Source organism: Heterodontus francisci, chromosome 13 (assembly GCF_036365525.1).
Source record: "Heterodontus francisci isolate sHetFra1 chromosome 13, sHetFra1.hap1, whole genome shotgun sequence".
Classification (NCBI taxonomy): Eukaryota; Metazoa; Chordata; class Chondrichthyes; order Heterodontiformes; family Heterodontidae; genus Heterodontus; species Heterodontus francisci.
Window position 1 is genome coordinate 107,972,585 of NC_090383.1, and position 20,702 is coordinate 107,993,286.

General features: G+C 40.6%; 1 protein-coding gene across 1 annotated transcript in view; it reads right to left on the reverse strand.

Annotated features, from left to right (window-relative positions):
* fez2b (fasciculation and elongation protein zeta 2b) overlaps nt 1–20,311 on the reverse strand; it is a 192,593-nt gene extending 172,282 nt beyond the window's left edge. The window contains exon 1 of the mRNA XM_068045358.1: nt 19,907–20,311. Within this exon, the coding sequence (XP_067901459.1) occupies nt 19,907–20,301 (395 nt within the window). The 5' untranslated portion in view covers nt 20,302–20,311. The remainder of the gene's footprint in view (nt 1–19,906) is intronic.
* Between the last annotated feature and the right edge of the window lie 391 nt (nt 20,312–20,702).

A 20,702-nucleotide genomic window follows, 5' to 3' on the forward strand; every position in this document is an offset into this window, starting at 1 on the left:
TGCAGAATGTTGCAGTACAGAGGAATCTGGGCGTCCTTGTATGTGCATCACAAAAAGTTAGTATGCAGGTACAGGAAATAATTAGGAAGGTAAATGGAATGTTGGCATTTATTGCAAGGGGGATGGAGTACAAAAGTAGGGAAGTGCCTGCAAGAGATACAAAAACTAGAGGGGCCAAAAAAGCTACAACTTTGTAAAGGATGTGAGGGCAACTAAAGACTGTAAAAGTATTAAAGATTTGACAAACAGGAATAAACAAAAGTGGTCCTTCAGATGGCCACTTAGTTTCAGTATGGATGCAAGTACTTATACAATTTGATATTGAGAACACAGGTTTGTAAAGTTGGCTATGACAAAAACAGCCTTTCAGTGTGCTTTTAGGTACCACATAGATTTAATACACAGCATGAATATTAATTTACACCACTTACATCTTGACAGACCCATTTTCTGAACCCAAAGGCTTCAGATCCTTGCACAGCAGTCTCATGGGAAATGGGCTCTAATCAGCACATTCAAAGAAAATGTCTATTTTCAGTGACTAGCATACAGTACAAAAAAAAAATGCAGAAGGGACTTGATAGCGAAACACATAGGAGAAAAACTGCATTGTCACAATGATGCCATATAACTGAGGAATAGAAAGTAGCTTGTAATTGACAATGCAGTAGCAGGAAATTATCCTTGTTTTTAATGTCATGTAAAATGAAAGATGCAGTACATATTTTTGTAGGATAGCCTACTGTAGTTGGAAAAAACACTGAAGTGAAGCATTTGAAGCAGACTGTACTATACAAACGGATGCCAATTTTAAAAACATCACCTAGAACAAAACCTGGATTTCATTTCAATGCTGTCTTGTCATTAGGGGCATCCCTGGGCTAAGGAGGTAAAAATCTAAGTGTCAACTGGGAGTATACATGTATGAATGTTTGATTTGGACATGTTCAGGTTCAAGCTGTGATGCACTCCTGCAATCAATTATCATGCTAACATGCTCAAACATGAAAAACGACTTGGATAAGCTACAGGAATAGTAGTCACTATGTAACCATCGCACAGAAAGGAGTCAACCTCTTCAAGAGAGGAAGAGGAGGACTGAGGAGAAAATTGCCAAAAATAAGGAAAGAAAAAAATGCTTTTCACTGGTGTGATGCTAAGATTTTTGACTTATCAGTGCCAAAAGGAGAGTATAATGCTGCGTGTACAAAGCAGCAGCAATTCAAGCAAGAACAGCTACTAGATATACTACTATCTTTCCCGAACACCAGCTGCACAAAACCATTTTCTTTAAAACAGAAGCTTGTTTTGAAAATATTTTTTTTTTTAAATAGCTCAGTGACAGCTGGCTGCCTTTTAGTTTCTGCCCAGTAATCAAAGCTGACTGTCCTGACATCTCTTAACTGGTAAAGACTGGTCTCAGCCAGAGGTGGCAAACAGCCAAGCTCGACGTCATCCAGGACAAAGCTGCCAGCCAATCAGCATTCCATCCACCACCTTCAACTTTCACTTCCTTCAGCATCAGTGCTCCGCAGTTGCAATGTGTACCATCTACAAGATACACTGCAGCAACTCGCCAAGGTATCTTCAAGAGCACCTGCAAAACCCGCAACCTCTACCACCTAGAAGTAGCTAGCTGGCGCATGAGAACACCAACTCCAATTACCCCTCCAAGTTATACAGCACCCTGATTTGGAAGTATATTTCCATTCCTTCAACATCGTTGGGTCAAAAATCCTGGAACTCATTACTCCAAATAGCACTGTGGGAGTAACTTCACCACACTGACTGCAGCAGTTCAGGAAGGCAGCTCACCACCATCTTCTCAAGAGGAATTAAGGATGGGCAAAAATGCTGGTCTTGCCAGCGACACCAGATCCCGTGAATGAATAAATATTTTTAAAAAGAGGTTCCAAGAACATGACCATAGAAAAGAGCTTAAGAATCAACAAGCACAACTACCTCTTTCGCATTGCTTGCAATAAGGAACAAATCTGTTAGGAACCAAGCCATAGGAGCGTATGAAGATATTTATATACATTTCTCCACCTAACTCTCAAAAATGGAACCAATGATGCTGGGCTCAACCAAGTTAATAAACAGTCTCCCAGTATTTCAGGCAGTTAAGACTGTAAGATGTTGAGGCGTAAAGACCCAGAAGCTCCCAGCTTTGATTTCTGGTCTGTGCAGAGTTAACTTATCTCGGCCAGAGAGCAGTAGGGGTGCTTTCATTGGCCACAAGCTCTCTCAGGCTGGGAAATAGACATCAACTCCTCTCACTCACCAGGTAGAATAGATTCACCTTCTAGGCTCACACAAGATACTGGAAGGCACATGGCATTCATTGAAGCAAATGTGAGCAAGAAGTTAATACCTTCAGCACAGAAACGGAAAAGGAAACTGGTGGAAAAGGAAGTAAAAGGATCAAATGACCAGTCATTTTGTTGTGATCTTTAAGAATAGACACACAGCATTATTCTAGCATTCATTTCTGGTGGCAAGGGGGATACATATAAAAATTTTCAAAGGATTCTCCACCTCCCAGCATTTCCCCCAAAATAATTTTACTATGACCAGACATGCAAGTGGTGGAACAGCAGAGGATTAAGACAATCTTTCAAATCAGTTGTTTAGTACTTACCCTAAAAGTAACTCTAAAAGATTAATTTTGAAAAACAGTTAGATGTCAGTGGAAGTCAGAGAGGTTTATCACATTATTGTTCAGTGGCTTTCACCCACAATTGTTGTCAGCAGAGGAGTCTAGTAAAATTACCCCTTATAGATTTTATGAAGTTGTTATTTTGTAGACCCTTCTTCAGAAGTGAGTTATTGGACAACTGCTTGGACAAACAGACTATTTTCATTTCATGAAAGCTCTGAATTATGACATGGTACAGCAAAGAGAATTATAATTAACAGCTCTCAATTCCCAGTGGAAATGTATTTCTACAGCAATTATTTCATGCCCTAAAGGTGAGTTTACATTCCAGCAACAATGTCTAGTAACACAATCAGTGTCATTATGAAATATACTTCCATCATTGTCCCAGTCATCATCTCCTTGTACAGGACTGGGAGTAACAGAACTGTCAAAACAGTTTGTGAATAGAAACTCTCTATTGAACTGCTTTTTCTTTTTAAGACACTTCTATATTAGATGCTACAAATGGAAGACATACAGTTCTCCCTCTGTCAACAGCATTTATTAACATTAAAAAATTTGATACCTGTAAACCCACAGCCCAGAGACCCAAATTTTAATGGGTCCAATCAACTGCCAATGGGTCTCCACCCTACTGAACAGAGTCGTTTCCCTGGTCTTCAACCTCCAGTGAGCCTTGATTGAGCACTGCTCCCCCAGGACTCCTTACACCAGTATAAAAGTGTCTTTAGTATCCTCCTATCTTCCTTTCCCTCCAAAGGATGAGACAGAACAAGAGAAAGAGAGAGAGAGATTCATTTGTGGCAGGTTTTTGTTACAGAACACACTGAGCAATTCCAAATATCAACATATGTGGGAGAAAAACTGCACAGAAAGGACGATTAAAAACAGGACCAGTGCCAAAAATGCACCCAATGAATAGAAACTCTGGAGTTAAGAGCCATTTCCTGAACCAGAATAAAAGGATAACAGTGAACTGATCTTTTGTGTGAAAAACTTAATTAGCCATCTTCACAAAACAGTTTCCTTAAATATTGAGTGAACTTGAGCAGAAACACCAAACACAGGGAGACTGGACTCAGCATAATCTCTATCCCAGGCCTCATCTCCATCATACATGTTTAGACAAGTACATGTATGCATTTATCCTAATTTTTTTTATTGAAATTCTTTAGCAATAATACCAGTGGGGTATTTTACTTATGAGTAATGGGAAATACAGTGAAGAATTTATAAGTGTCAATTACAGTTCTGTAAGGGTTATGTGACGCTCAAATTTGCTGACATTTGAAATGTCAGTTCAAAACCACGCCTCTAGATTAAAAAGGAAACATGATGCCGCACCTATCATGTGCTACAATAAGCATCTCTTGTCATCTAAGTCACAAAGCAATATTAGCATCAGAGCTACAGCCCAGTCACCTGCCCTTTAACTGAACGCAGAATGCACTGAGGTGAAAACAATTAAATCAGCATCAAGTTAATATACATAGAACTGCTGGATTGATGTAAGCCCTCTAAAGCAAGCTTCAGGACAACAATGCAGCTTGAATAATAAAAACAAAAGCAATCTTAATTCAGAGGTTAAAACACTGAATGAAGCAAAAGCCCGCTGCAGCACACAGAGTGTTGTTAAATGGTCGTACGTTCAGCCAAGCATCTATCTGTAGAGACATTTTATGTATTGCATGTTTACGTGGCCTAAATAGAATCACCCATTTAGATACACCTATATTAAAGAGGTAAAGCAATCCTACTTCAAAAACATTCATTTTCAGTACGGAATGTAATTATTCATAAATTAATTATTTATTCTGACCAGTTATTCCCACTATTTTCTAGCTGAGGTACAATGACAGGCAAGACAGCTAACAAGGGGATATGAGTTTAGTGTGGGAAAAAGACATTGAAGTGGATGATCAGTCATGATCATATTGAATGGTGGGGCAGGCTCGATGGGCTGAATGGCCTACTCCTGCTCCTATGTTCCTATTCAGGGCATTAAAATCATCATCCCTGGTGAAGCATTACTGCTCCTCAGATTTTAATTAACTTTTGTTAAGACAACAGGGAATTTATACCCAGCACAGATATTTTTATTTGGCACTAAACAAATTCTGCTCAAGGGAATACAAATTCTTTAACTCCATAAATGCAAAACAACTATCACTGGCATGGAAGAATTACATGGCATCTGATCAGACAACAGATTTTTAAAAAACAGACTGTTAAGAGGAACTGACGAAAGGTCATCAACCTGAAACTTTAACTGTTTCTCTCTCCACAGGTGTTGCTTGACCTACTGGATATTTCCAGCATTTTCTGTTTTTATGTTAAGAGGAAGATTGCAATAGAAACTATGAATGATCGAAAGAGAGGATGGAAAGAAAGACAATGAGGAAGAGAGAGAGAAAAAGGGGGAAAGAAATAGTGAGAGAAAAAAGAAAGAGCAAAATGACAGGAGAGAAAGGCGACAAAGAGACATTGGCAGGAATTTTATGATAAGTCAGTGGCGAGCCCACCTCCACCTGGGCCTGGGGAGCCCAGCTCGCTCGTTTGGGGGCCATAATATTCCGGCCACAGGGACAGAAAGAAGCAAACAACAAATTAATATAGCCCATTATGTCCTCAGGTCATCCCACAGTGCTTCACAACCAATGGATTATTTTTGAAGTTCAGGCACTGTTCTTACCTAGGTAAACATGGCAGCCAAGTTGTGCATAGCAAGGTCCTACAAACAACATCAACTTACTTTGATATTGTGCCTTTAGCATAGTTAAATGTCCCAAGGCAATTCATAACAGCGACTGTCAAACAAAATTTAATACAGAGATGCATAAGGAGGTATTAGGACAGGTGACAAAACTTGGCCAAAAAGGTAGATTTTAAGGAGCATCTTAAAGAAAGAGAGAGAGTTGAGAGGCGGACAGCTTTAGGGAGGGAATTCCAGAGCTTACGGCCTCGACACCTGAAGACAATCCTCCCAATAATCAAGCGAAGAAACTTGGGGATGCGCAAGAGGTCAGAATTGAAAAAGCGCAGAGACCTCAGAGGGCTATAGGGCTGGAAGAGGTTACAGAGATAGGGAGGGGCAAGACCTTGAAGGGATTTGTAAACAAGGATGAGAATTTTAAAATAGAGTCAATGTTAGACTACAAGTAAATATTGGTCAGCATGCACACGGGTTATGGGTTTACACGACTTGTTGCAAGAGAGGATATCCTCAATGTCTTCTGTCTTCCCACTACTTAATTGGAGGAAATTTCTGCTCATCCAGCACTGGATTTCAGACTTGCTGCATGACAAATCAGAGGCAGTAGTGGAGTCAAGAGAGATGATGATGAGCTAAAGCTGGGTGTCATCAGGGTACATGAGGAATCTGACAATGTGTTTCTGGATGATAGCGCCAAGGGGCAGCATGTAGATGAGAGAAAGGGAGCTATGGACAGATCCTTGGGGGACTCCAGAGGTAATGGTGTGGGAGCGGGAAGAGAAGCCATGGCAGGTGGTTCTCGGGAAAATAGGAATGGAACCAGGCGTGGGCAGTCTCACCCTGCTGGACAACGGAGGAGAGGCGTTAAAGGAGGTTGGTATGGTCAATTGGGTCAAAGGCTGCAGATAGTTGAGAACGATGATAGTTTGCCACATGTCAAACAAAAGCAAAATACTACAGATGCAGGAAATCTGAAATAAAAACAGAAAAAGCTGGAAGTACTCAGCAGGTCTGGCAGCATCTATGGAGAGAGGAACAGTTAACATTTCAGGACAATGGCCCTTCATCAGAACTGGGAAAAGTCAGAAATGTAATAGGTTTTAAGTAGGTCAAATGGGGGAGGGTGGAAAAAGAACTAAAAGGAAGGTCTGTGATAGGACAGAAGATGCAGACATTAAATGACAAATGAGTTGGTGGGGCACAGCCAAACGGAGTAATAATGGGATAAGTAAAGAGACAAAGGGCTGCATTTTAAAAGCCTGCCACCAAAATAGGCGACGGACGAAACAATTTGCAGCCCGCACACACTGAGCGCACCTCGCAGAGCTGCCGCAATTCCACACGTGGCGGCTCATTAGCATAGCCGGGGCAGCCGCCCTCCGCCCCCCAATGACCAGGAGTGGGCGAGCAAGCAATCCCCAGCAATGGCATCCAGCATCAATGCACAGGCATCATTTTTAAAGGGCTTACAGCCCTCAATGACCATTTACATTTTTAAAGAGACAATGACTGTAAAGTTTATAAAAAAATCTTTACATGCCCTCTCCCACCCCCCCAATGGTATTACACATCATTCCTGCCCTCCACCACCATCCCCCCCACCCACACCCGGAATATTTGACCTTCTCCCACCCCATCACCCCAAAGTTCAGAACTTATGTCCTTTACCACTTCCCATCACCCCCCAGCCAATCCAAAGAGTTTGACACCACTCCCCTCCCTCCAATACTGAGAAAGGTACCTCTTCCCCCCTTCCCACAGGAGTTGCGCCTCGTTTCCCTGGACGGGGATTCGAAGGCCAGCCGCCAGAATGAAGATCGGTGCAGCTAATAAGGAGGCGACGGGATCTTCATTAATTCAGGTAGGTTAATTTATTTAAATAAGGAAATCGCGGTCCCGTCGCCGCTTGGCAGGGGGACTGCCATGAGGCCTTTCCACCTCCGTTGAGATCTGGATGGGCTCTGCCGGCGTCGGGCCTCATCCGTTGCGATCTTCATGTCCCCCCACCACCCCCGCCATTGAGGACCCTTTAAAATCCAGCCCAAAAGATGTGTCCAGAGGAGGTGTGAATGGCAGAGTGATGAAGAGCTGCTGTCTGAAAGCAAAACAAGAGAAAACAAGATTAAGACCAAAACAGGCAAGAAAAAGGAAGCAAAATGGAGGTTCAGAGATTATGGTCTGGAGACGTCATTGTGACTTTGATGAGGGCCATTTCATTGCCTTGGCAGGGGTCGAAACCTGACTGAATGGCTTCCCACAGAGTTTCAGAAAATATGGGCATGGATTTGGGAGGCAATGGCACCTTCAAGAACTTTGGAAAGGAAAGGGCGGTTGGAGATGGGGTAATGGTTGGAGATGGGGTAATGGTTGGAGATGGGGTAATGGTTGGAGATGGGGTAATGGTTTCCAAAGACAAGTGGGTCAATGGACTCAAATATCAGTTAATCCATTTTCAAGGGAGCTGGTTGAGGGGGAAATGCTAGCCAAGACACTGGAAGAACGCAATAAATGATGACATGGGATCTTTCACATCTACCTGAACTGATCAGAAAGATGGCACCTCAACAAGGTCATAATACACTGAAGTGTCAACCCTGAACCCCGTTCTGACTCAAGAGGCAAGTATTACCAACTGAGTCAATTTAACAATCTTTGATTGCCTGTGCTGTAGATTCTATTTGACCCAACCAGTCAATTTCAGTGTTGTAAAGGTCCCACACAAGAGGTTAGTAAGCAAAATTAGAGCACATGCAATTGGGGGTAATACATTGGCATGGATTGAGAATTGATTAACGGACAGAAAACAGAGTAGGAATAAACGAATCATTCTCAGGTTGGCAGGCTGTGACTAGTGAAGTACCGCTTGGGCCACAGCTACTCAAAACTATATCAATGGTTTGAATGTGGGGACCAAATGTAATATTTCCAAGTTTGCTGATGACACAAAACTAGGTGGGAATGTGGGTTTTGAGTAAGATGCAAAGAGGTTTCAACGGGACATAGACAGGCTAAATGAGTGGGAAAGAAAATGGCAGATAGAATATAATGTGGAAAAGTGTGAAGTTATCCACTTTGGTAGGAAAAACAGAAATACAGAGTATTTCTTAAATGGTGAGCGATTGGGAAGTATTGATGTCCAAAGAGACCTGTGTGTCCTTGTTCATAAGTCACTCAAAGCTAACATGCAGGTGCAGCAAGCAATTAGGACGGCAAATGGTATATTGGTCTTTATTGCAAGAGGATTTGAGTACAGGAGTAAAGAAGTCTTGCTGCAATTGTATCGCACCTTGGTGAGACCGCACCTGGAGTATTCTGTACAGTTTAGATCTTCCTACCCAAGGAAGGATACACTTACCTGCAGTGCAACAAAGCTTCACCAGACTGGTTCCTGGGATGGTGGGACTGTCCTATGAAGAGATATTGAGGAGACTGGGTCTATATTCTCTTGGGTTTAGAAGAATGAGAGGTGATCTCATTGAAGCATACAAAATTCTTACAGGGCTCGAAAGGGTTGATGCAGGAGGGATGTTTCCCCTGGCTGGGGAGTGGGGGGGGAGGTCTAAAACCAGGGGACGGTCTCACAATAAAGAGGTAGGCCATTTAGGACTGAGGTGACAAGGAATTTCTTCACTCAGAGAGTGGTGAATCTTTGGAATTCTCTACCCCAGCAGGCTGTGGGGGCTCAGTCATTGAGTATGTCTAAGACAGAGATCGATAGATTTCTAGATATTAAAGATATCAAGGGATATGAGGATAATGAGGGAAAAAGGCATTGAAGTGGATCAGCCATGATCTAGCTGAATGGCAGACCAGGCTCAAGGGACCGAATGGCCTACTTCTGCTCCTATTTCCTATGTTCCTATGTAAATATAGGCTTGATAAAAGAATAAAAACAGAAAAATTGTCAATTACAATGTAAGCATTAAATAGTTTTACGTAAATAATCTGCACCTTCTAAGGCTTTTAGAAGCTTGAATACTGATTTTATGACCTACAGTATGGAAAGCAGTGCTCCCAGGCAGAACCAACCCACTGCCTGAACCAGCTTAACTGGTAGCTTTGTTCTGGGACATGGCAAAGCTGCTTATAAAATTACTTGGAAAAACATTCATATCAAACACCAACAAATAAAAAGACTGGCAAACTATTACATCAGATTCTATACATTTTCTATCTTCCATTCCATGCCATCTCTTATTAGTTATACATGGCACCTATATAAAGATTTTCAAAACAAACGCTAATAGGAGCCGCTCCATTTTTCAGCCCAGCCAAAAAACTGGTCAGATGTCAGCCAATTAAGTTTAAATGAAAGGGAAGGCTGCGATTCAAATTCGAATCTCCGAAATGCAAGTCCTCGAACATTTCGTCATTAATGCCACCACACCACTGCTAGAATGCATTGTTGACTAATGTGATGTGATATGTACTATGAATCATAAGTCCTTACGGCATGAATCACACTGCCTATAAGTTCTGAAAGAGACAACAGACAAATGCCTATATGCAGAGAATTATAATGAAACTACTCTCACCATTTTGGTTAGTACTAAAAATATTTAAGTAGGAACTGATAAGGGTAGAAAGAAATCCTTTGAATTCATTACATTATTAAACTATTTCAATTTTAGTATTATCTCATATAGCAAAATAAAAAATCAGTAAACAGAACATAATTTCCACCTCAGGTTTCTGAAATAGAAATGCATGCTGTACAACTGACCACAGGCTTGTATTGTATTTTGCCTATTTCCAGTACAGAACTCCCTCCTGTAATGGGAGCACGAGAATGTAGAGGACAAAAGACCACTTCGGTCCATCTGATCAGCCTCTGAGAGCATGTGATTTCATCAGAATTCCTAGACAATGACTCCATATACAAAGATGAACAGATTACAAAGAAACAGCAGTATCCTTGCCAAAGTGAGTTCCCTAGATTTTGTAACCAAGTTAGCTTTACTCCGGTAGACAAAAATTAAAGCATAATGGCAGTAATAACAACTATGGAAAGCAATCCAGCATACATTATTTTGCTGCATTTATAATATCACTGCTGTAATCCTGACTCCCGCAGCAGTACTGTTATATAAAAAAGGTGGCATCAGTTTTTCTGGAGGGAATTTGCTATTCACCTGCACTGCTTGTTTTTTCTGTAGTTGGCTTGTACATTTTGGAAAGAAAAACTGCTTCAAAACACAAATTGACATCTTTCCAGTACAGGAACTTTACTCAAAAGCATAATCGACACATACCACCAAATTCAATGTAATTAACAATTACATGATATATTTTTATTACATTAGAAATTAAGGATCCCCAAAACAAAAAGAACCACAATAATTTCACACAAATTGGTAGTTTTACAGTCAAGTACAGCAAATGTAGAATTGGAAAAATATACACTGTTCAAAGAGGATTGGCTGATAGTTAACCCCAATTTCTATCATTGTTGTGAATGTAGAGAGAATGTTGCTCCATGGTTGCTTGTGCTGGATCGGACCTGGAAGTACTAAAGGCTAACCAGGAGTGCCCAAAGTACAAAAATGTTCTTCATCTTTCATCATGAGGGAAAGGAAAAACATCTCACAGCTAAAAATCAAAATAGTTAAGTTCATTGTCATGAGCTGCACTACAAGCAGCCAAACTTTAAAACAAGCAGATTTTAAAAAATTAAGCTATTGCATTGCTTCATAATTCAAGCACTAAGGAATATATTATGCAAATACTACATTTGTGTTTTCAATGCTGAGAGTGCATATAAGGTGAGCATTCAGCAGCCTTTTAACAGGGAGGAATAACTTCATCATTAAACTACACAGAAAACCAATTTGCTGAAAACAGATATGGTACCCTCACAAATAATTACAAGCAAATTTTAAATGGCTCCAGACACAGTAATCAAAAATGTTACTGAACAGATGTTCACTTTAATTAACTTAAGTGAAAGCAGATATGGATTGAATTCCCTTTTTTGGAGAAATGTGAAAGGATCTCCAAGGCTAAGAGGCAACCGGACAGGAAAAAAAAGAATGGGTTCCGTCCTCAACTGCAACTTGAAAACCGGCCAGAGCAGTAACTGGTCTTAAAATAAAGACATTTAAATCCTAATCCTACATCAAAAATCTTCAATATTATATCATATCCTTCCTGAACAAAAATAATTCCATCTGCCCACTTCGTCCATCACACCTCCCCCTTTGTTTAGGAATATCTATCAATACTATATTAATGAGATACGCTGGTGCATTACAATTGCTGTGGAGGAAGCCACAAAGTCACAGGTCTTTATACTGCAGAAGAAGCATCAGAAAGTCAATCAATGTCCCAGAAAGAATTCTAAGCGTGTCTGTTTGTATTCATGTATTTGCAGGTATAAAATGGAAGTTACATCAAAAGGGGAGAGAGGGAAATCCAAGGTTTCAGCTAAACAAGTAACATAATACATTTTAAGTCTTCTAAAAATACATAATCTTTCATGTAGAATCTTAAGGAACTATGACAGAATATTTAGAAATGGAGAATATTCCAAAGAATTAGGTCAATGTAAGAGTAGAATCAGACATGAAGAAGGCTATTATCAACTAATTCATTTGTTTGAACAGCACTGGCCTGCACACTGTCTAATGAAAGGAAACCTTTTACTCTACAGCCTCCCAAAGAGGACTCTAATATTTTAATATTGAACAGATACAGATGTTGAAAGACAATGGACCTACTGACTATGATAGGCAAGAAAACATGGCCTTGCCTATGTCACAATCATTAATTCTTCAGTCATACACCATAGCAAGAAATATGTTACCCATAATGCAGAAAAATCCCTAAAATGAACAAAATTCATATACAAGATACCCAGGAGTTATTTCAAGACTGTAATCCTGTGTTTGGTTCAAGTGAGTACTTTTCAAGCTTGGCTCTTATAGTTTGCACTAACCCTTTCATTTTCAGCCCTCCCCCAATGAGGCCTTATAGTCACTCCTAATTATCCATTTTACAAAATAGAAAATAGATTTTCACAACTCTTCAGTAAAGGGAAAAAGCTGCAGGTTATATCACCTGATCTAGTATACCTCTAAAGCACAGCTATTTTATTAGCAAACTAAAATCAGAAAGCAACCACAAGGAAAACAGATTACAATACGAAGAACAACATTGTCTGCTATATAAAACAGATAGTAACTGATACAGTAAGTTAAAAATCTTAGCATGGCATCAGGTGGAAGAATTAATCCAGCCCAAAAGTTATTTTTTACATTTCTACCGTTCCATGTTGGCTACAATTTGTATAAACATTGAAGGTGACTTCAAAGATGAGTAGGTTTAGCCATGAAAATGGTGCCAGCATAGACCCTGGATTTACAGAACATGGTAATTAACCTGAATAGCTCAAATGCTATCTTCAAGTGAAGAACATAAATAATCTAGCTTTGGTCAGATGGAGCTGTTGATTAGTCTGCAACCATAATTCCAAATGTTAAAAAAGAACATACCTGTTATGATAAACAGATAGTTCTTAACACAAAGTAATTACAAAAATTTTACCATGCAGAGCAACCAGATGTATGCCAATATCACTCTAACATGTGGAATCTTGGTGTCGAGGAAGAAAAATTGTAATGGCATGTTGGGATGGCAAGTGTAGAACAGCTGCATCACAGATAAACACTGGAAACCTTAATGGAATTTCACAAATCCATTTTGGTGCTCTGGATAAATCACTGGACAGCCCTGGCTCCTAAACCTGACCTCAAAGATACAAAGTACTTTAATGAAACGCCTTGAGTGCCTTTTTTATGAAAATACTGCGCTGAATATTAATTACTCCTTCAGTGAAACTCCTGTAGGATCACTCTTAAGTCACAGAACAACTGATAACTAGATTTTAAAGAAAAAGCTGGAAAATTTACTCCCTCCATTCTTCTTCTCCCCATGCTACACTCCAATTGCAGCTGAAAAAGGGCAGGTGGCTGCCAACTTGCAAACCTCTGCTAATACAAATCCAAACAAAACATGCCAGAGCAGCTGGGTAGATTTGATGCTGCAGTAGTAATTGTTGGCTCTTCATCGTATTGTGCCATATTACTCGCTTCTCATGTGAATTTTTTTTTATCCTGAGGTCTCATGTTTACATTTTTGCAGAGAAAAAAATAGCCATGAAGAAATTTCTGGCATTTAGGTACCACAAAGTCACATAAATTTTACTACAATCTAGATTACTAATAACCTCTTATCTCCTTCAAGTCACCATATGAGGACAGAGTATAAATTTAAAAGCGTCAATTGGATTTGAAGAGGTGTAAATTGATTTGACATAAAATGATAGCTTCAAATAATACAACTTGTATTTATATTGCATATACAACATAAAAGATGTCCCATGGCATTTTGCAGGGAGAAGTGGGACAGGAAAAGTGCATAGATGCGACTAAAGGTTTGGCCAAAAGATGGACTTTGGGAAAGATTCTGAGGTGGACAGAGAAGTGAAGAAGTTTAGCAAAAACTGAAACATAGGGCTGGAGATATACTGTAGCCCATGTGAATTCAACACGAATTATGGATGACCTCTAACAAAGTTGTCTCACGTCACTCGGCTTAGTGCTATAGAGCTTCAGATTGGGGCCAGATACCACAATCAAACTGTCAATGTACTTTTGGGTCATTTCTGGTGTTCTGACTGTGTTGCAAAATGATTTTTGGCGAGTGCCAGACCTACAATCCCAGGGTCAGACTGGGAAAGAAAGAAGGAAAGTGTTTATATAGCACTTTTCACTACCTCAGGGGAACCCAAATCCTTTGAAGCCAATTAAGTACTTTTTGAAGTGTAGATCCTATTGTAACACAAGAAACTCGACAGCCAATTTGTGCACAGTAAGGTCCCACAAACAGCAATAAGTTAATGACCAGTAATCTGTTTTAGTAATGTTGGTTGAGGGGTAAATATTGTCCAGGACAGCAGGGAGAACTCCCCCACTCTTCTTCAAAATCTGCCATTGGATCTTTTATGTCCTTCTGAGAAGGGCCTCAGTTAACATCTCATCTGAAAGATGGCACCTCCAATAGGGCAGCACTGTCCTCTCTGTTGTGGACTCCTTGCCAGTCAAACAGTTTAAAGTAGAGAAAAGTAGAGAGAAAATAGTTCTTCCAGGGGAATTCTGTCTCAATACAGGGGTCCGCAGTAGTGCAAAAATATTAGCAGGCCCTCTCTTCATACTGAAAAGTCTGAAAACGTTTGGAATAGCAAGTAGTAGCAGCAAATACCAGCCCAAGTTCACCAGCTGCAGTATAACTGTGACCTTGATTTCTAGCTGCTAAGCAAATTCTGGCTTTTCCTTGATAGCAACTGAGCATTATACAACAGATTTCAAAAGTCTTTTCACCTTCAAGGTATTGGGTAAATTTAATAAAACATGGCCAATTTACTAAAAATAAAAGTTGCCAACTGCAGCTAGAGAAAGGAAACCCTCAAGTTTTCCCTAACCACCTGTACTGTGAACTCTGCTAACATTATTTTGCTGCTGCTTATTTACATCTACAGGAGATTGTGACATTCTGCCGTAGGACCACAGCTAAGAAGTCCCAGTTCTCAGGTGCTGGCAAGATACCATGTAGCAAGCAAAATCTTTGTCATCACAGTCAATTGGAATGATTTTCAGATTTACTGGTAATAAAACTAGCCATTTATTGAAAAACACCAAGGGCATGAAATCAAATTGTTCATTATTATAAAATAGGTTTTTTAATTATTATCTAGCTCATACATTCCTCCCAAAAAAGGCAGATTGTGCTTTAACTGATTTGGATGGCACTATAATCACGGTATTATAAGAATTTCAGGTGCTGTTGCGCTCCTACTAATCTGACACGACTCTTATTTTAAATACAGCAGAACACAGTGGCGCAGTGGTTAGCACTGCAGCCTCACAGCTCCAGGGACCCGGGTTCGATTCTGGGCACTGCCTGTGTGGAGTTTGCAAGTTCTCCCTGTGTCTGCGTGGGTTTTCTCCGGGTGCTCCGGTTTCCTCCCACAAGCCAAAAGACTTGCAGGTTGGTAGGTAAATTGGCCATTATAAATTGTCACTAGTGTAGGTAGGTGGTAGGGAAATATAGGGACAGATGGGGATGTTTGGTAGGAATGTAGGATTAGTATAAATGGGTGGTTGATGGTCGGCACAGACTCGGTGGGCCGAAGGGCCTGTTTCAGTGCTGTATCTCTAATCAAACAAGTACTCTACACTTGCCACATTCTCACAATGCGATAGACTTATCACATTACACAAGCAGTGCATGATACAACGGCAAATGTTCATAGGTGAACTGTAATACCTCAAGATCATGTGGAGAATGGAAAGCTCAGGGTCCACTTAAAACAAAATCCCTCTAAAGAGCATTACATTTAACAACCTGTAAGGCATCAAATTAAGCAAATTCTATACCATGTCAGCAAATTTGCATGGTCAAATGTTCTGAAGGGAGATAGAACATCAGTTTATACTCTCCTTTTCCTTAAAGATGATGTAATAATTTAACAGTTTTCATTACTCAACAGTAAGCTACTAATAGGGCAACATAGAGGACAAAAGAGGGATCCTTTGGGAGGTTGTTTTTGTCATTGAGAAACTTAGCTGACATAATATAGGACACCTAGGTCCAAAAGAAAGAAAGGAATGAGGTAAATCAATTACAATACAACAAGCTTGTGTTTTAAATGCCAGTAGATTTTAGAAGGACGCGAGGCTGAGGATGTGAGAAAATTCGACAGTTATCACTTGCTTGAGTTTTTTGATGAGGTAACAAGAAAGGGTTGATGAGGTTAATGTGGTTGATCTGGTGTACATGGACTTCCAAAAGGCATTTGAAAAAGTGCTACATAACAGGCTTGGTGGCAAAGTTAAAGCACATGGAATAAAAGGGACAGCAGCAGTATGGATACGAAGTTGGCTGAATCACAGGAAACAGAGTAGGGGGGGAACTGTTATTTTTCACACTGGTGATAGGTATACAGTGGGGATCCCTGGGGGTCGGTGTTGGGACCCCTGCTTTTCTTGATATATATTAATGATCTAGACTAGGGTGTACAAGGCACAATTTCAAAATCTATGGTTGACACACAACTTGGAAGGATTGTGAACTATGAGGAAGATAGGGATAAACTTCAAGAGGACATAGACAGGCTGATGGAATGGAAGGCAAGTGGCAGGTGAAATTTAATGCAGAGAAGTGTGAAATGATTCATTTTGGTAAGAATAACGAGGAGCGGCAATATAAAATAAAGGGTACAATTCTAAAGGGGGTACTGGAGCAGAGGAACCTATGTGCACAAATCATCGAAGGTGGCAGGGCAGGCTGAGAAAGTGGCTAACAAAGCATATGGGATCCTGGGCTTTATAAGTCGGGGCGTAGAGCACAAAATCAAGGAAGTTATGATAAACGTGTATAAAACATTGGTTCAGCCTCAAATGGAGTACTGTGTTCAGTTCTGGGCACCACACTTTAGGAAGGATGTGAAGGCATTAGAGAAGGTGCAGAAAAAATTCACGAGAATGGTTCCATGGATGAGGACCTTCAGTTACATGGATAGAATGGAGAAGCTGGGGCTGTTCCCCTTGGAGAAGAGAAGATTAAGAGGAGATTTTGTAGAGGTGTTCAAAATCATGAGGGGTCTTTACAGAGTAGATAGGGAGAAACTGTTCATGTTGGCGGAAGGATCGAGAACCAAAGGGCACTGATTTAAGGTGACTGGCAAAAGAAGCAACCGCAAAATGAAGAAAAACATTTTTACACAGCGAGTAGTTAGGATCCGGAATGCACTGCCTGAAAGTATGGTAGAGGCAGATTTAATTGTGGCTTCAAAAGAGAATTGGACAATTATCTGAAGAGAAAAAAACTTTCAGAGCTACAAGGAAAAGGTGGGGGGGGGGGGGGGGAAGTGGGACTAGGTGAGCTGCTCCTGTAGAGAGTTGGCACAGACACAACGGGCTGAATGGCCTCCTTCTCTGCTGCAGTCTTTCTCCTAGGAAATACTGAACATTTGATGAATCTTAATTTCATCATGGATGCAGGGTAGATGAAGACCACAAAAGATAATATTGAAATTTGAGGTACAGAGAGGGAAATTCTAGAAAGAATGGCCATAGCTTTAGTATCCACAAAAGTACAGAAAGACAGGAAATGCTGGAAGCTAGAAAGGAAAGAAAGACAGTCTTGCATTTAAATAGCACTTTACGACATCTCAAAAACATTTCAAAGCACTTCACATGCAATATGTAATAGCAAGTTGTCATTATGCTTAAAAAAAAAGCAGCCGTTTGTTGGTGGCAACCTTAGTATTGGAAAGCCTATGTATCATAGTTAACATAGATGGTCTCCAAAACTATTATTCTATACTGAACTAGGTGGATAGCTCTTTTAAGAGCCAGCAAAAGCTTGATGGATTCGATATCCTCCTGTACTGTAAAATTTTATGATTCTAGTTTGAGATCTGCACATCAGCAATTTTTGATTTTCCTTAAGTTTCTCATTTACATTGCGGTAATTTCTTTTTCAATATTCTGTTTTTTGTGTTGTATTCACGGATATATAAGGCACATGTTACATATAGTCCACAGATTAGAAGCAACTAAGAGGAGTGAAGGACTAAAACATTAGTGAAAATAGAGTATCAGAGAGAAAAACAGGAGCTATCAAAGTATTATGTCAAGAAACTTGGAAAATAGACAACTCCTGAGATGGTTTGAAAATGAATAAAAACACCCAATCCTCACCTCTGACCAAGTACATACTGGCCACCAACTTTGCACCTTTAAAAATGGTTAAAGATACAAATTGAATAAATCAGTAACAGAACTACTTGGTGCAAACAGAGTGTACAAGATACAGCAAACAGACTGAAGGAAATGGAAATACATAAAGAAGAAAAAAAATCTGATGCAAAAATCAACAAACACGTACAAAAACCAGAAAGGAAGAGAGAAAATAATGAAAGGAAAATCATAAATGAATTAGACCAGAAGAGAGAATCACAGAAAATCAACTAGTTCTACAAAAATACACTATTCAAAAAGTTCCTTGGATGATTTGCGATGTAATTATATGGATAATTGCACCCGAAGTGAGCATGAGCCTCAATATGTAACTCTTATGAATGATAACAATATTTAGAATCTTCAAGGAGATATTTTTATAAACAAGGACACAAATTAGTCAGATAGTGTGTGATTGTTAAGGAAAAATTAGATGTGAAACATTAATCACCAACTAGGCCCTATATTTTAATAATCTTAAAATGATGATTCGACAGGCTAATAAATCTAATTCATAATTTGAATTATTTCTTGACAACTTACTGCAATATTACTTATACAACCAGTGTCACACATGATCCAACATTTTGCTTACAGTGTACCATCAACATCAGTAACTCCTTTAAAATATTAGGAGATACTAGAATGTTGGAGTACTGATCATTTGCTGTCGAGGTGCAGTTCATTCATTACCTTCAGAAGTAACCCACACAATAAGGCTCGATGCCTTAACCTTTGTGTTTGTGTATTTGATGGCTATCTGCTTAATGGTTACTAGAATACAGCAGCAATATTTGTCCCTCAGTTTAAACAAAATACCCTAATATTGCTACTGGTTATTTCAATAGTCATAGGAAAATATACGGGCTCGTATTCTGTCAGACTGTAGATTCACTGCTAAATAATTAAGACTACCAATTTTGAACAGAGAAATATATGGCTTTCTAAATTCATAAGTCTCATCAAATAAGAAACACATATAGCTACAACCCATCATAATTAGACGTTTCCCGAGTAAAACTAGGAGCGCAGAATTTTAACTATTTGCCGGCTTTACAACAATATATTGCTATCCAGGGCATACATATATTACCTGCAGTATGGTGTATGCAGTTTACCCAAAGATCTGCACAACAGACTAGCCCTTAGATATCAACACAAATATACACTGTAAGCAAAATGTTGGATCATGTGTGACACTGGTTGTATAAGTAATATTGCAGTAAGTTGTCAAGAAATAATTCAAATTATGCCTGCATGTTGTGCAAACTCTTTTAAACATTTCCAATATTGTCACTGAACTCATTCTATATTCCAGATTGATGAATTCTTTGCATAAAAGTTTGAGGCTACGGTGGGAAAGATGCGTTCAAAAAAACGCAATGAAGTCACAGAATGTGGGAATTTCACGAAGAAAAAAAAACGCCTGCTAGAAATCCGAAATGCAAGCAAAAAAAAAACTGCTAAATACGTTGCAGCATCTGGAAACAAAAAGGAGAGAGATCTGCAGAAAGAGAAAGGATCCCCAGCAAATGTGAAGCTATGAACTGTCAAGCTATGGGCGCACTGGGACATGACACAGCAGCAGCCAGACCTCAAGTGTCAGCAGGACAAAGTTTCCATGGTCTGTGTTCATTCGGAAGCTGCAAAGAGCCACAGCCATAGGAGACAAGCGAACCCCACCGGAGCTGCCCTTGTACACCCCTTCGCCCCTTTCCTGACCCTACTTACTCGTCGTCTCTCATGATGCTTTCCTCAGAGATGGGCTTGACCGGGGCGATGTTCTCCGTGTTGGTGTTGTAATTCCGAAAACAAACGGTCAGCTTCTCGTCGAAGTCGTTGACCAGGTCCTCCATCGACTTGAAGCTCACGATCTCCCCGGAGAAGTTGTCCAGCTCGGAGAAATCTTCCAGGCAGTGCTCCAGCGCCCCGCAGCCGGTGCTGGGGCCGGCCACGCCGTTGGAGTTCACTTGGTCCAGCTGGTAACTGCCCGACGGCGCTTTGAACTCGTAGAAATCCTGCCAATCCTCGTCGAACTGCGCTAAGGGAGCCGCCATGATCGCGGGGGCTCGGACGCTTCCCTTACACTCGCTCTTGCCCTGCCTCTCGCGCTGACAACATGTCATACAGCGCGCGCGCACGCACTAACCGCATTTCCGAATGGAGCGCGTGCCCAGGAGATGGAGTAGACCAACCGTCCATCTGGCCACGGCCCCGCCCACTCCCACACGGAGCCATTCACGCAGCCCGACGTGTGCGCGACTGTGCGTGCACGTGCACGCATACGCGTGCGCGCCATACCTCACAGCGGGCGGCGCTGAGCTCGTGAACGGGTCTTTCGTTCGTCCTCCCTCTCTGACGTCATGATAGGGGAGGGGCATGGTGGAGGTGTAGCCCCACCCACTGTTGTTGCTGGCAAGCATATGCATCAGGGCTTGCTGAAATCGTGAAATGGTTCCAGCACAGAGGGCGGCCATTCGGCCCGTGGCATCTATGCCAGCTCTCTTTAAGAGCTCAGTTACTCCCA